The sequence below is a fragment of the Oncorhynchus masou genome, chromosome 9 (assembly GCF_036934945.1).
Source record: "Oncorhynchus masou masou isolate Uvic2021 chromosome 9, UVic_Omas_1.1, whole genome shotgun sequence".
NCBI lineage: Eukaryota > Metazoa > Chordata > Actinopteri > Salmoniformes > Salmonidae > Oncorhynchus > Oncorhynchus masou.
The window spans coordinates 87,062,805-87,077,814 of NC_088220.1; the positions used below are offsets into that span (position 1 = coordinate 87,062,805).

The following is a 15,010-nucleotide window of genomic DNA, read 5'->3' on the forward strand; positions in this document are numbered from 1 at the left end:
TAAATGTATCTCTCCTGATTTCTCACATCCTATCTCACCACTCAACTTCTCAAAACACAATGAAGAAGAAGGTCAGAGGAGAAAGACCCGGGAGCTTCTTCTTTTCGATATGGTTGCGAAGGAGGCGAGGAGATAGGATGCAAGGAATCAAGTAGAGTTGAATTGGGATAGAACTGTGAGATTTGCTGCCTGTCTGTGTGTGAGTCTTTTTTCATTTCCTCATTACTGTCTAAAGCAGAACTACCCCCTTTGCTCTACCACAACACAAAGCTAACATCATGTACTTTATCTGTCGTACCCATAGAGATGTGCAGAGATCACAACGTGGTATCTGTTCTTCTAAATTTTTTAAAAAATTTTGAAAAAAAAGAAGAAAAAAATAGTGGAAAGCTATTATTGGTGATTGAAGTCCCAACTTGCAGTGCTGGAGTCTTAAACAAAAATCGTGTGTCATTTAATTGTGGCCACTAGATGGCGGTGATTTTCATTTACGAACCAATGATGAAGGTGCATAAAGATATCACAGTAATACTCCACTCCCTACTTGTAGCTGTGTAGTCAGTTTGTTTGTGTTGTTGGTCTTGGCTAGCTTAATGCTCCTGTCGTTAGCTAGCTAGCGCTCAGTCACTTACGTGGCTGCTAGCATCGTCATGAAAAGAGGCTTGAGGGAAGCACTACAATATGACATTTTTTTCTACATTGAACAAAAATATAAAACGTAACATGTAAAGTCTAATACATAACTTAAATGAGTTCATTATAAACTATATTGCAATATCTACAATAGGCCTTGCCTCCATTATCATACCATGCAAGTTCCATTCCCTTGCTATAGCATATAAAATACATCATGAACTGGGAACAACTACAATCTGCACTGAACAAAAATATAAACGCAACATGCAAAGTGTTGGTCCCATGTTTCATAAGCTGAAATAACACTTCTCTCAAATGTTGTGCACAAATGTGTTCATCCCTGTTACTGAGCACTTCTCCTTCGTCAAGGTAATCCATCCGCCTGACAGGTGTGGCATATCTGCATGATCATTACACAGGTGCACCTTATGCTGGGGCCACTCTAAAATGTGCCGTTTTGTCACACAACGCAAGGCCACAGATGACTCAAGTCTTGGGGTGCAATTGGCATGCTGACTGCAGGAAGGTCCACCAGAGCTGTTACCAGATAATTGAATGATCATTTCTCTACCATAAGCCGCCGTTTGCTGATGTCAATGTTGTGAACAGACTGCCCCTTGGTGGCGGTGGGGTTATGGTATGGGCAGGCAGGCCCATTGTCGTGCCATTCATCTACCGCCATCACCTCGTGTTTCAGCATGATAATGCACGGCACCATGTCACAAGGATCTGCGCACAAATTCTGAATGCTGAAACTTTCCCAGTTCTTGGCCTGCATACTCACCAGACATGTCACCCATTGAGCACGTTTGGGATGCTCTGGATCGACGTGTACGACAGCGTGTTCCAGTTCCCGCCAATATCCAGCAACTTCACACAGCCATTGAAGAGGAGTGGGACAACATTCCACAGGCCACAATCAACAGCCTGATCAACTCTATGTGAAGGAGATGTGTCGCGCTGCATGAGGCAAATGGTGGTCACACCAGATACTGACTGGTTTTCTGATCCACACCCCTACTTTTTTTTTAAAGGTATCTGTGACCAACAGATACATATCTGTATTCCCAGTCATGTGATATCCATAGATTAGGGCCTAATGAGTTTATTTCAGTTGACTGATTTCCTCATATGAACTGTAACTCAGTAAAATCTTTGAAATTGTTGCATGTTGCGTTTATATTTTTTCCTCATTATAAGTAGAGAGAACACTCTGGAGCACTCTAGAACACTCTGGAACACTCTAGAGCACTCTGGAACACTCTGGAGCACTCTGGAGCACTCTGGAACACTATGGAGCACTCTGGAACACTATGGAACACTATGGAGCACTCTGGAACATTCTGGAACACTATGGAGCACTCTGGAACACTATGGAACACTCTGGAACACTCTAGAGCACTCTGGAACACTCTGGAACACTCTAGAGCACTCTGGAACACTCTAGAGCACTCTGGAACACTCTGGAACACTATGGAACACTCTGGATCAGGCAATGTTGAAAAGTGATCTTTAGACACGTACAGTAATTATCTTTAATGTCATTTTTTAATTGACTAAAACAAGAAGACAACAAGAAAAATTGCGTTTGAAAAGGGTCAAGTTTTTTGTTGCTGTGAGCCAACGGTAACCTAGGTAACCACATGTTGTTTTTCCCCCACAATTCTATCTAATACCGACCGGGACTATTTGAGAACATGGTTCAATGCACCGATAAATCAGCTAGGCAGCATCTTGGAGCTAAAATTGGAATCATGTATACCAGGGGGTTGAGCAAGTACTATTTGAGAAGGTTCCGGTCATACACATTTCCTAGTTGGAAAAGGGTCTGGGTGGATATTGTCAGAAACAAACCCCCACCTCACAACACATGTGACCCCAAACTGTTGACACTCCAGAGAAAAAAATAATTGCAGTTTTAAAATGTACTTCCTACAATTCTACACATTATACCACAGAGTGAAGGCAAAAATGTAGCTGTTTTAAAGTTTAAATTTCCTGCAATTCCACACACTTATTTGTGGTTATATGATACTAGTTGTCAAACCTCAACCAAATTCTTAAAATATATATACACTGCATTCGGAAAGTATTCAGACCCCTTGACTTTTTCCACATGTTGTTATTATTATTCTAAAATGGATGAAATAAAAAAGTATTCCTCATCAGTCTACACACAATACCCCATTATGGGGTATTGTGATGTCATTATGGGGTATTGTGATGTCATTATGGGGTATTGTGATGTCATTATGGGGTACTGTGATGTCATTATGGTGTACTGTGTGTAGATTGATGAGGGGAAAAAACAATTGAATCCATTTTTGAATAAGGCTGGAATGTAACAAAATGTGGACAAGGTTAAGGGGTCTGAATACTTTCTGAATGCAGTGTATATCTATTATTTGTTGTTTAATTGGGATCCATGGTCTGTGTTGACCCTGTTCTGGGTCCGTGTCGACCCTGTTCTGGGTCCATGGTCCGTGTTGACCCTGTTCTGGGTCCGTGTCGACCCTGTTCTGGGTCCATGGTCCGTGTTGACCCTGTTCTGGGTCCGTGTTGACCCTGTTCTGGGTCCGTGTCGACCCTGTTCTGGGTCCATGGTCCGTGTTGACCCTGTTCTGGGTCAGTAATCCGCGTTGACCCTGTTCTGGGTCCGTATTGACCCTGTTCTGGGTCAGTAATCCGTGTTGACCCTGTTCTGGGTCCGTATTGACCCTGTTCTGGGTCAGTAATCCGCGTTGACCCTGTTCTGGGTCCGTATTGACCCTGTTCTGGGTCCGTAATCCGTATTGACCCTGTTCTGGGTCCGTAATCCGTGTTGACCCTGTTCTGGGTCAGTAATCCGCGTTGACCCTGTTCTGGGTCCGTATTGACCCTGTTCTGGGTCCGTACTCCGTATCGACCGCGTTCTGGGTCTGGATCCAGCCCGCAGTACGTTTATTGAGTTTAACTGTTCTAATGCTGATACAAAAAAAAATAGCAACAGAGAAATATACAATACGACGAACTTAGCAAACGTGGCATTTGTGGTAAGTGCATGGAGGCCGCCATCTTAACTGAACTTTCGCTATTTGAAGAAGACAATGCTCTGATCGTTGACTGATCGCTCCCCAAAACCCATAGAAATCCCCACCTAGTTTACTACTTTAAAATGGTGGAAGCCCTCTATGGCAACGTGCATGCAAAAAAAAACATGTTATTTCCAAGTAGAGATCTCTATACATCTCTATGGTCGTACGTACCACAGAATGAACATAACGTCTGTGCTGACCTCTGCAGTCCATCATGAAGAACTACGACCTGAACCAGGATGGGTACATCTCTCTGGAGGACTTCAAGAAGATAGCAGCTAACTTCCCCTTCTCCTTCTGCAACAATGACAGTGACAGGTGAGAGAGAGTGAGAGAGAGTGAGAGAGAGTGAGAGAGAGTGAGAGAGATCCTTTGCCACAGATGGATGTGTCTCATCTTAAGAACATTCTGTCTCTAGATTTAACAATCTGTCACTCTCCCTCCTCTCCTCACATCCCTCCCCCCTCTCCTCCCATCCCTCCCTCCCTCTCTCCTCTTCCATCCCTCTCTCCTCCCATCCCTCCCTCACACCCTCTCTCCTCCCATCCCTCCCTCCCTCCTCCCATCCCTCCCTCTCTCCTCCCATCCCTCTCTCCTCCCATCCCTCCCTCCCTCCTCCCATCCCTCCCTCTCCTCCCATCCCTCCCTCTCTCCTCCCATCACTCACTCTCTCCTCCCATCCCTCCCTCCTCCCATCCCTCCCTCCCTCCTCCCATCCCTCCCCTCTCTCCTCCCATCCCTCCCTCCCTCCTCCCATCCCTCCCTCTCTCCTCCCATCCCTCCCTCTCTCCTCCTATCCCATCCCTCCCTCTCTCCTCCCATCCCTCCCTCTCTCCTCCCATCCCTCCCTCTCTCCTCCCATCCCTCCCTCCCCCTCCTCCCATCCCTCCCTCTCTCCTCCCATCCCATCCCTCTCTCCCTCTCTCTCTCCTCCCATCCCATCCCTCCCTCCCATCCCTCCCTCTCTCCTCCCATCCCTCCCTCCCTCCTCCTATCCATCCTTCTCTCCTCCCATTCCATCCCTCCCCTCTCTCCTCCCATCCCTCCCTCCCTCCTCCCATCCCTCCTCCCTCTCTCCTCCCATCCCTCCCTCTCTCCTCCCATCCCTCCCTCCCTCCCTCCTCCCATCCCTCCCTCTCTCCTCCCATCCCATCCCTCCCTCTTTCCTCCCATCCCATCCCTCCCTCCCTCTCCCCTCCCATCCCTCTCTCCTCCCATCCCTCCCTCTCTCCTCCCATCCCATCCCTCCCTCTCTCCTCCCATCCCATCCCTCCCTCTCTCCTCCCATCCCATCCCTCCCTCTCTCCTCCCATCCCTCTCCCCTCTCCTCCCTTCCCTCCCTCTCTCCTCCCATCCCTCCCTCTCTCCTCTCCTCCCATCCCTCTCCCCTCTCCTCCCATCCCTCCCTCTCTCCTCCCATCCCTCCCTCCCTCTCTCCTCCCATCCCTCCCTCTCTCCTCTCCTCACATCCCTCCCTCCTCTCCTCCCATCCCTCCCTCTCTCCTCTTCCATCCCTCTCTCCTCCCATCCCTCCCTCCCACCCTCTCTCCTCCCAGCCCTCCCTCCCTCCTCCCATCCCTCCCTCTCTCCTCCCATCCCTCTCTCCTCCCATCCCTCCCTCCCACCCTCTCTCCTCCCATCCCTCCCTCCCTCCTCCCATCCCTCCCTCTCTCCTCCCATCCCTCTCTCCTCCCATCCCTCCCTCCCTCCTCCCATCCCTCCCTCTCTCCTCCCATCCCTCCCTCTCTCCTCCCATCACTCACTCTCTCCTCCCATCCCTCCCTCCTCCCATCCCTCCCTCCCTCCTCCCATCCCTCCCTCTCTCCTCCCATCCCTCCCTCCCTCCTCCCATCCCTCCCTCCTCCCATCCCTCCCTCTCTCCTCTCCTCCCATCCCTCTCCCCCCATCCCTCCCTCTCTCCTCCCATCCCTCCCTCTCTCCTCCCATCCCTCCCTCCCTCCTCCCATCCCTCCCTCTCTCCTCCCATCCCATCCCTCTCTCCCTCTCTCTCTCCTCCCATCCCATCCCTCCCTCCCATCCCTCCCTCTCTCCTCCCATCCCTCCCTCCCTCCTCCCATCCATCCTTCTCTCTCCTCCCATTCCATCCCTCCCTCTCTCCTCCCATCCCTCCCTCCCTCCTCCCATCCCTCCCTCTCTCCTCCCATCCCTCCCTCTCTCCTCCCATCCCTCCCTCCCTCCCTCCTCCCATCCCTCCCTCTCTCCTCCCATCCCATCCCTCCCTCTTTCCTCCCTCCCATCCCTCCCTCTCTCCTCCCATCCCTCCCTCCCTCCTCCTATCCATCCTTCTCTCCTCCCATTCCATCCCTCCCTCTCTCCTCCCATCCCTCCCTCCCTCCTCCCATCCCTCCCTCTCTCCTCCCATCCCTCCCTCTCTCCTCCCATCCCTCCCTCCCTCCCTCCTCCCATCCCTCCCTCTCTCCTCCCATCCCATCCCTCCCTCTTTCCTCCCATCCCTCCCTCTCTCCTCCCATCCCATCCCTCCCTCTCTCCTCCCATCCCATCCCTCCCTCTCTCCTCCCATCCCATCCCTCCCTCTCTCCTCCCATCCCATCCCTCTCCCTCTCCTCCCATCCCTCCCTCTCTCCTCCCATCCCTCCCTCTCTCCTCCCATCCCTCCCTCTCTCCTCCCATCCCTCCCTCCCTCCTCCCATCCCTCCCTCTCTCCTCCCATCCCATCCCTCTCTCCCTCTCTCTCTCCTCCCATCCCATCCCTCCCTCCCATCCCTCCCCTCTCTCCTCCCATCCCTCCCTCCCTCCTCCTATCCATCCTTCTCTCCTCCCATTCCATCCCTCCCTCTCTCCTCCCATCCCTCCCTCCCTCCTCCCATCCCTCCCTCTCTCCTCCCATCCCTCCCTCTCTCCTCCCATCCCTCCCTCCCTCCCTCCTCCCATCCCTCCCTCTCTCCTCCCATCCCATCCCTCCCTCTTTCCTCCCATCCCATCCCTCCCTCCCTCTCCCCTCCCATCCCTCTCTCCTCCCATCCCTCCCTCTCTCCTCCCATCCCATCCCTCCCTCTCTCCTCCCATCCCATCCCTCCCTCTCTCCTCCCATCCCATCCCTCCCTCTCTCCTCCCATCCCATCCCTCTCCCCTCTCCTCCCTTCCCTCCCTCTCTCCTCCCATCCCTCCCTCTCTCCTCTCCTCCCATCCCTCTCCCCTCTCCTCCCATCCCTCCCTCTCTCCTCCCATCCCTCCCTCCCTCTCTCCTCCCATCCCTCCCTCTCTCCTCTCCTCACATCCCTCCCTCCTCTCCCTCCCATCCCTCCCTCTCTCCTCTTCCATCCCTCTCTCCTCCCATCCCTCCCTCCCACCCTCTCTCCTCCCATCCCTCCCTCCCTCCTCCCATCCCTCCCTCTCTCCTCCCATCCCTCTCTCCTCCCATCCCTCCCTCCCACCCTCTCTCCTCCCATCCCTCCCTCCCTCCTCCCATCCCTCCCCTCTCTCCTCCCATCCCTCTCTCCTCCCATCCCTCCCTCCCTCCTCCCATCCCTCCCTCTCTCCTCCCATCCCTCCCTCTCTCCTCCCATCACTCACTCTCTCCTCCCATCCCTCCCTCCTCCCATCCCTCCCTCCCTCCTCCCATCCCTCCCTCTCTCCTCCCATCCCTCCCTCCCTCCTCCCATCCCTCCCTCCTCCCATCCCTCCCCCTCTCTCCTCTCCTCCCATCCCTCTCCCCCCATCCCTCCCTCTCTCCTCCCATCCCTCCCTCTCTCCTCCCATCCCTCCCTCCCTCCTCCCATCCCTCCCTCTCTCCTCCCATCCCATCCCTCTCTCCCCCTCTCTCTCTCCTCCCATCCCATCCCTCCCTCCCATCCCTCCCTCTCTCCTCCCATCCCTCCCTCCCTCCTCCCATCCATCCTTCTCTCCTCCCATTCCATCCCTCCCTCTCTCCTCCCATCCCTCCCTCCCTCCTCCCATCCCTCCCTCTCTCCTCCCATCCCTCCCTCTCCTCCCTCCCATCCCTCCCTCCCTCCCTCCTCCCATCCCTCCCTCTCTCCCTCCCATCCCATCCCTCCCTCCCATCCCTCCCTCTCTCCTCCCATCCCTCCCTCCCTCCTCCTATCCATCCTTCTCTCCTCCCATTCCATCCCTCCCTCTCTCCTCCCATCCCTCCCTCCCTCCTCCCATCCCTCCCTCTCTCCTCCCATCCCTCCCTCTCTCCTCCCATCCCTCCCTCCCTCCCTCCCTCTCTCCTCCCATCCCATCCCTCCCTCTTTCCTCCCATCCCTCCCTCTCTCCTCCCATCCCATCCCTCCCTCTCTCCTCCCATCCCATCCCTCCCTCTCTCCTCCCATCCCATCCCTCCCTCTCTCCTCCCATCCCTCTCCCCTCTCCTCCCATCCCTCCCTCTCTCCTCCCATCCCTCCCTCTCTCCTCTCCTCCCATCCCTCTCCCCCCTCTCCTCCCATCCCTCCTCTCTCCTCCCATCCCTCCCTCTCTCCTCTCCTCCCATCCCTCTCCTCCCATCCTTCCCTCTCTCCTCCCATCCCTCCCTCTCTCCTCTCCTCACATCCCTCCCTCCTCTCCTCCCATCCCTCCCTCTCTCCTCTTCCATCCCTCTCTCCTCCCATCCCTCACTCCCACCCTCTCTCCTCACATCCCTCCCTCCCTCCTCCCATCCCTCCCTCTCTCCTCCCATCCCTCTCTCCTCCCATCCCTCCCTCCCCTCCTCCCATCCCTCCCTCTCTCCTCCCATCCCTCCCTCTCTCCTCCCATCACTCACTCTCTCCTCCCATCCCTCCCTCCTCCCATCCCTCCCTCCCTCCTCCCATCCCTCCCTCCCTCCTCCCATCCCTCCCTCTCTCCTCCCATCCCTCCCTCTCTCCTCCCATCCCTCCCTCTCTCCTCCCATCCCTCTCCCCTCTCCTCCCATCCCTCCCTCTCTCCTCCCATCCCTCCCCCTCTCTCCTCCCATCCCTGCCTCCCTCCTCCCATCCCTCCCTCTCTCCTCCCATCCCATCCCCTCTCCCCTCTCTCTCTCCTCCCATCCCATCCCTCCCTCCCATCCCTCCCTCTCTCCTCCCATCCCTCCCTCCCTCCTCCCATCCATCCTTCTCTCCTCCCATTCCATCCCTCCCTCTCTCCTCCCATCCCTCCCTCCCTCCTCCCATCCCTCCCTCTCTCCTCCCATCCTCTCCCTCTCTCCTCCCATCCCTCCCTCTCTCCTCCCATCCCTCCCTCTCTCCTCCCATCCCATCCCTCCCTCTTTCCTCCCATCCCATCCCTCCCTCCCTCTCCCCTCCCATCCCTCTCTCCTCCCATCCCTCCCTCTCTCCTCCCATCCCATCCCTCCCTCTCTCCTCCCATCCCCTCCCTCCCTCTCTCCTCCCATCCCATCCCTCCCTCTCTCCTCCCATCCCATCCCTCTCCCCTCTCCTCCCATCCCTCCCTCTCTCCTCCCATCCCTCCCTCTCTCCTCTCCTCCCATCCCTCCCTCTCTCCTCCCATCCCTCTCCCCTCTCCTCCCATCCCTCCCTCTCTCCCTCCCTCTCTCCTCCCATCCCTCCCTCTCTCCTCTCTCCCTCCCTCTCTCCTCCCATCCCATCCCTTCCAGAGAGGGGGAGATCAGTCATCAGCAGATCAACTCCTACTTCATGAGGGGGATGTCCGTCTGTGCCAAACTAGGATACAACTTCAAGAACGTTCACAACTTCCATGAGACCACGTACAAGCGGCCCGCCTTCTGTGACACTTGTGGAGGCTTTGTGGGTATTGCATTGAGCTGGATGTTGTTAAAACTGTGATTTGGCTGAGATTCACAAACCATCTAATCCATGCTCTGTTGTGTCCTCTCTGTTGTGTCCTCTCTGTTGTGTCCTCCTCTGTTGTGTCCTCTCTGTTGGGTCCTCCTCTGTTGTGTCCTCTCTGTTGTGTCCTCTCTGTTGTGTCCTCTCTGTTGTGTCCCCCTCTGTTGTGTCCTCTCTGTTGTGTCCTCTCTGTTGTGTCCTCTCTGTTGTGTCCTCCTCTGTTGTGTCCTCCTCTGTTGTGTCCTCCTCTGTTGGGTCCTCCTCTGTTGGGTCCTCCTCTGTTGTGTCCTCTCTGTTGTGTCCTCTCTGTTGTGTCCTCCTCTGTTGTGTCCTCCTCTGTTGTGTCCTCCTCTGTTGTGTCCTCCTCTGTTGTGTCCTCCTCTGTTGTGTCCTCTGTTGCATCCTCCTCTGTTGCGTCCTCCTCTGTTGCGTCCTCCTCTGTTGCGTCCTCTCTGTTGTGTCCTCTCTGTTGTGTCCTCTCTGTTGTGTCCTCCTCTGTTGTGTCCTCTCTGTTGTGTCCTCTCTGTTGTGTCCTCTCTGTTGTGTCCTCTCTGTTGTGTCCTCCTCTGTTGTGTCCTCTCTGTTGTGTCCTCTCTGTTGTGTCCTCCTCTGTTGTGTCCTCTCTGTTGTGTCCTCTCTGTTGTAGCTGTGGGGGGTCATCAAGCAGGGATTCCACTGTCGAGGTAAGATATCTCATCTAAGCTTCGCACAACAGCATCACTCACAATATGATGTAACTGTACCTTAGAACAGTGGTTCTCAAACAAATGGGTCGGGGGGGGGGGGGGTTCCTTTTCTTTTTTAAAGGAACTCAGGCTGACTTTAAACTCACTCTTGAAAGTTGTAATAGTGGACGGTACCATTTCTAAAAATGGGTAGTGTATCATCAGTTCCTCTTGTCATGTCAGTCTTCACAAACCTCAGAGAGATAATTATAACATGAAAAGTCCAGGACAACCAGCCCACGTCCACTGAAGTTTTTTTTGTAGCACAAAGATATTGTAGTAATGTTTTTACTTAAATATCACATGAATACACATTAGACATGGAAAAATGCCTTTTACTCCCTCCCCCCCTCCCTCCCTCCCTCTCTCTCCCTCCCTCCCTCCCTCTCTCTCCTTCCCTCCCTCCCTCCCTCCCTCCCTCCCTCCCTCCCTCTCTCTCCCTCCCTCCCTCCCTCTCTCTCTCTCTCTCTCTCTCTCTCTCTCTCTCTCCCTCCCTCCCTCCCTCCCTCTCTCTCCCTCCCTCCCTCTCTCCCTCTCTCTCCTTCCCTCCCTCCCTCCCTCCCTCCCTCCCTCTCTCTCTCCTTCCCTCCCTCCCTCCCTCCCTCCCGCCCCATCAGACTGTGGGGTAAACTGTCACAGACACTGCCAGGACCTGTGTGGGATGCAGTGTGTGAAGAGAGACAGGGTGTATGCTGGGTCATGTCCCTCCACCCCTGCCTCAGCCCTCACTCCTGTCCCAGACCTCCTGACCAAGGCGAACAGCTGGAGTAAGGCACACTCTATCACACCACCCTACTGCTAGTGACTGGCTCTATCACATCACCCTACTGCTAGTGACTGTCACTCTATCACATCACCCTACTGCTAGTGACTGTCACTCTATCACATCACCCTACTGCTAGTGGCTGTCACTCTATCACACCACCCTACTGCTAGTGACTGTCACTCTATCACACCACCCTACTGCTAGTGACTGTCACTCTATCACACCACCCTACTGCTAGTGACTGTCACTCTATCACACCACCCTACTGCTAGTGACTGTCACTCTATCACACCACCCTACTGCTAGTGACTGTCACTCTATCACACAACCCTACTGCTGGTGACTGGCTCTCTATCAAACCACCCTACTGCTAGTGACTGGCTCTATCACATCACCCTACTGCTAGTGACTGGCTCTATCTCATCACCCTACTGCTAGTGACTGTCACTATCACATCACCCTACTGCTAGTGACTGGCTCTATCACATCACCCTACTGCTAGTGGCTGTCTCTCTATCACACCACCCTACTGCTAGTGACTGTCACTCTATCACATCACCCTACTGCTAACGACTGGCTCTATCACACCACCCTACTGCTAGTGACTGTCACTCTATCACATCACCCTACTGCTAGTGACTGTCACTCTATCACACCACCCTACTGCTAGTGACTGTCACATCACCCTACTGCTAGTGGCTGTCTCTCTATCACACCACCCTACTGCTAGTGACTGGCTCTATCACATCACCCTACTGCTGGTGACTGGCTCTATCACATCACCCTACTGCTGGTAACTGGCTCTATCACATCACCCTACTGCGAGTGACTGTCACTCCATCACATCACCCTACTGCTAGTGACTGGCTCTATCACATCACCCTACTGCTAGTGACTGTCTCTCTATCACATCACCCTACTGCTAGTGACTGTCTCTCTATCACATCACCCTACTGCTAGTGACTGGCTCTATCACATCACCCTACTGCTAGTGACTTGCTCTATCACATCACCCTACTGCTAGTGACTGTCTCTCTATCACATCACCCTACTGCGAGTGACTGTCACTCTAGCACATCACCCTACTGCTAGTGACTGGCTCTATCACATCACCCTACTGCTAGTGACTGTCTCTCTATCACATCACCCTACTGCGAGTGACTGTCACTCTAGCACATCACCCTACTGCTAGTGACTGTCACTCTATCACATCACCCTACTGCTAGTGGCTGTCTCTCTATCACACCACCCTACTGCTAGTGACTGGCTCTATCACATCACCCTACTGCTAGTGACTGTCACTCTATCACATCACCCTACTGCTAGTGACTGTCACTCTATCACATCACCCTACTGCTAGTGGCTGTCACTCTATCACACCACCCTACTGCTAGTGACTGTCACTCTATCACACCACCCTACTGCTAGTGACTGTCACTCTATCACACCACCCTACTGCTAGTGACTGTCACTCTATCACACCACCCTACTGCTAGTGACTGTCACTCTATCACACCACCCTACTGCTAGTGACTGTCACTCTATCACACAACCCTACTGCTGGTGACTGGCTCTCTATCAAACCACCCTACTGCTAGTGACTGGCTCTATCACATCACCCTACTGCTAGTGACTGGCTCTATCTCATCACCCTACTGCTAGTGACTGTCACTATCACATCACCCTACTGCTAGTGACTGGCTCTATCACATCACCCTACTGCTAGTGGCTGTCTCTCTATCACACCACCCTACTGCTAGTGACTGTCACTCTATCACATCACCCTACTGCTAACGACTGGCTCTATCACACCACCCTACTGCTAGTGACTGTCACTCTATCACATCACCCTACTGCTAGTGACTGTCACTCTATCACACCACCCTACTGCTAGTGACTGTCACATCACCCTACTGCTAGTGGCTGTCTCTCTATCACACCACCCTACTGCTAGTGACTGGCTCTATCACATCACCCTACTGCTGGTGACTGGCTCTATCACATCACCCTACTGCTGGTAACTGGCTCTATCACATCACCCTACTGCGAGTGACTGTCACTCCATCACATCACCCTACTGCTAGTGACTGGCTCTATCACATCACCCTACTGCTAGTGACTGTCTCTCTATCACATCACCCTACTGCTAGTGACTGTCTCTCTATCACATCACCCTACTGCTAGTGACTGGCTCTATCACATCACCCTACTGCTAGTGACTTGCTCTATCACATCACCCTACTGCTAGTGACTGTCTCTCTATCACATCACCCTACTGCGAGTGACTGTCACTCTAGCACATCACCCTACTGCTAGTGACTGGCTCTATCACATCACCCTACTGCTAGTGACTGTCTCTCTATCACATCACCCTACTGCGAGTGACTGTCACTCTAGCACATCACCCTACTGCTAGTGACTGTCACTCTATCACATCACCCTACTGCTAGTGGCTGTCTCTCTATCACACCACCCTACTGCTAGTGACTGGCTCTATCACATCAACCTACAGTGACTGTCACTATCACATCAACCTACTGCTGCAGTGACTGTTACCATCACATCAACCTACTGCTACAGTGACTGTCACATCAACCTACAGTGACTGTCACTATCACATTAACCTACTGCTACAGTAACTGTCACTATCACATTAAACAACTGCTACAGTGACTGTCACTATCACATCAACCTACTGCTACAGTGACTGTCACTATCACATCAACCTAGTGCTACAGTGACTGTCACTAACACATCAACCTACAGTGACTGTCACATCAACCTACAGTGACTGTCACATCAACCTACTGCTACAGTGACTGTCACTATCACATAAACCTACTGCTACAGTGACTGTCACATTAACCTATTGCTACAGTGACTGTCACTATCACATCAACCTACTGCTACAGTGACAGTGACTGTCATTATCACATCAACTTACTGCTACAGTGACTGTCACTAACACATCAACCTAGTGCTACAGTGACTGTCACGATCACATCAACCTAGTGCTACAGTGACTGTCACTATCACATTAACCTACTGCTACAGTGACTGTCACTATCACATTAACCTACTGCTACAGTGACTGTCACTAACACATCAACCTACTGCTACAGTGAATGTCACTATCACATCAACCTACTGCTACAGTGAATGTCACTATCACATCAACCTACTGCTACAGTGACTGTCACATCAACCTACAGTGACTGTCACATCAACCTACAGTGACTGTCACATCAACCTACTGCTACAGTGACTGTCACTATCACATCAACCTACTGCTACAGTGACTGTCACATCAACCTACTGCTGCAGTGACTGTCACAATCACATCAACCTACTGCTACAGTGAATGTCACTATCACATCAACCTAGTGCTACAGTGACTGTCACATCAACCTACAGTGACTATCACATCAACCTACAGTGACTGTCACATCAACCTACTGCTACAGTGACTGTCACTATCACATCAACCTACTGCTACAGTGACTGTCACTATCACATCAACCTACTGCTACAGTGACTGTCACGATCACATCAACCTAGTGCTACAGTGACTGTCACATCAACCTACAGTGTCTGTCACTATCACATTAACTTACTGCTACAGTGACTGTCACTATCACATCAACCTACTGCTACAGTGACTGTCACTATCACATCAACCTACTGCTACAGTGACTGTCACGATCACATCAACCTAGTGCTACAGTGACTGTCACATCAACCTACAGTGTCTGTCACTATCACATTAACTTACTGCTACAGTGACTGTCACTAACACATCAACCTACTGCTACAGTGACTGTCACGATCACATCAACCTAGTGCTACAATGACTGTCACTAACACATCAACCTACTGCTACAGTGACTGTTACATCAACCTACAGTGACTGTCACTATCACATTAACCTACTGCTACAGTGACTGCCACTGACACATTAACCTACTGCTGCAGTGACTGTCACTATCACATTAACCTACTGCTACAGTGACTGTCACGATCACATTAACCTACTGCTACAGT

General features: G+C 52.7%; 1 protein-coding gene across 3 annotated transcripts in view; it reads left to right on the top strand.

Annotated features, from left to right (window-relative positions):
• The window catches only part of rasgrp4 (RAS guanyl releasing protein 4), an 85,950-nt gene that overhangs the window by 58,745 nt on the left and 12,195 nt on the right, over nt 1-15,010 (top strand). For 2 of the 3 annotated variants that reach the window (XM_064975377.1, XM_064975378.1), the window contains exons 13-16: nt 3,919-4,028; nt 9,286-9,436; nt 10,125-10,161; nt 10,821-10,970. In XM_064975377.1, coding sequence (XP_064831449.1) covers nt 3,919-4,028; nt 9,286-9,436; nt 10,125-10,161; nt 10,821-10,970 — 448 coding nt within the window. Of the gene's footprint in view, nt 1-3,918; nt 4,029-9,285; nt 9,441-10,124; nt 10,162-10,820; nt 10,971-15,010 lie in introns of all 3 variants that reach the window. The other variant, XM_064975379.1, reaches the window with a different exon arrangement.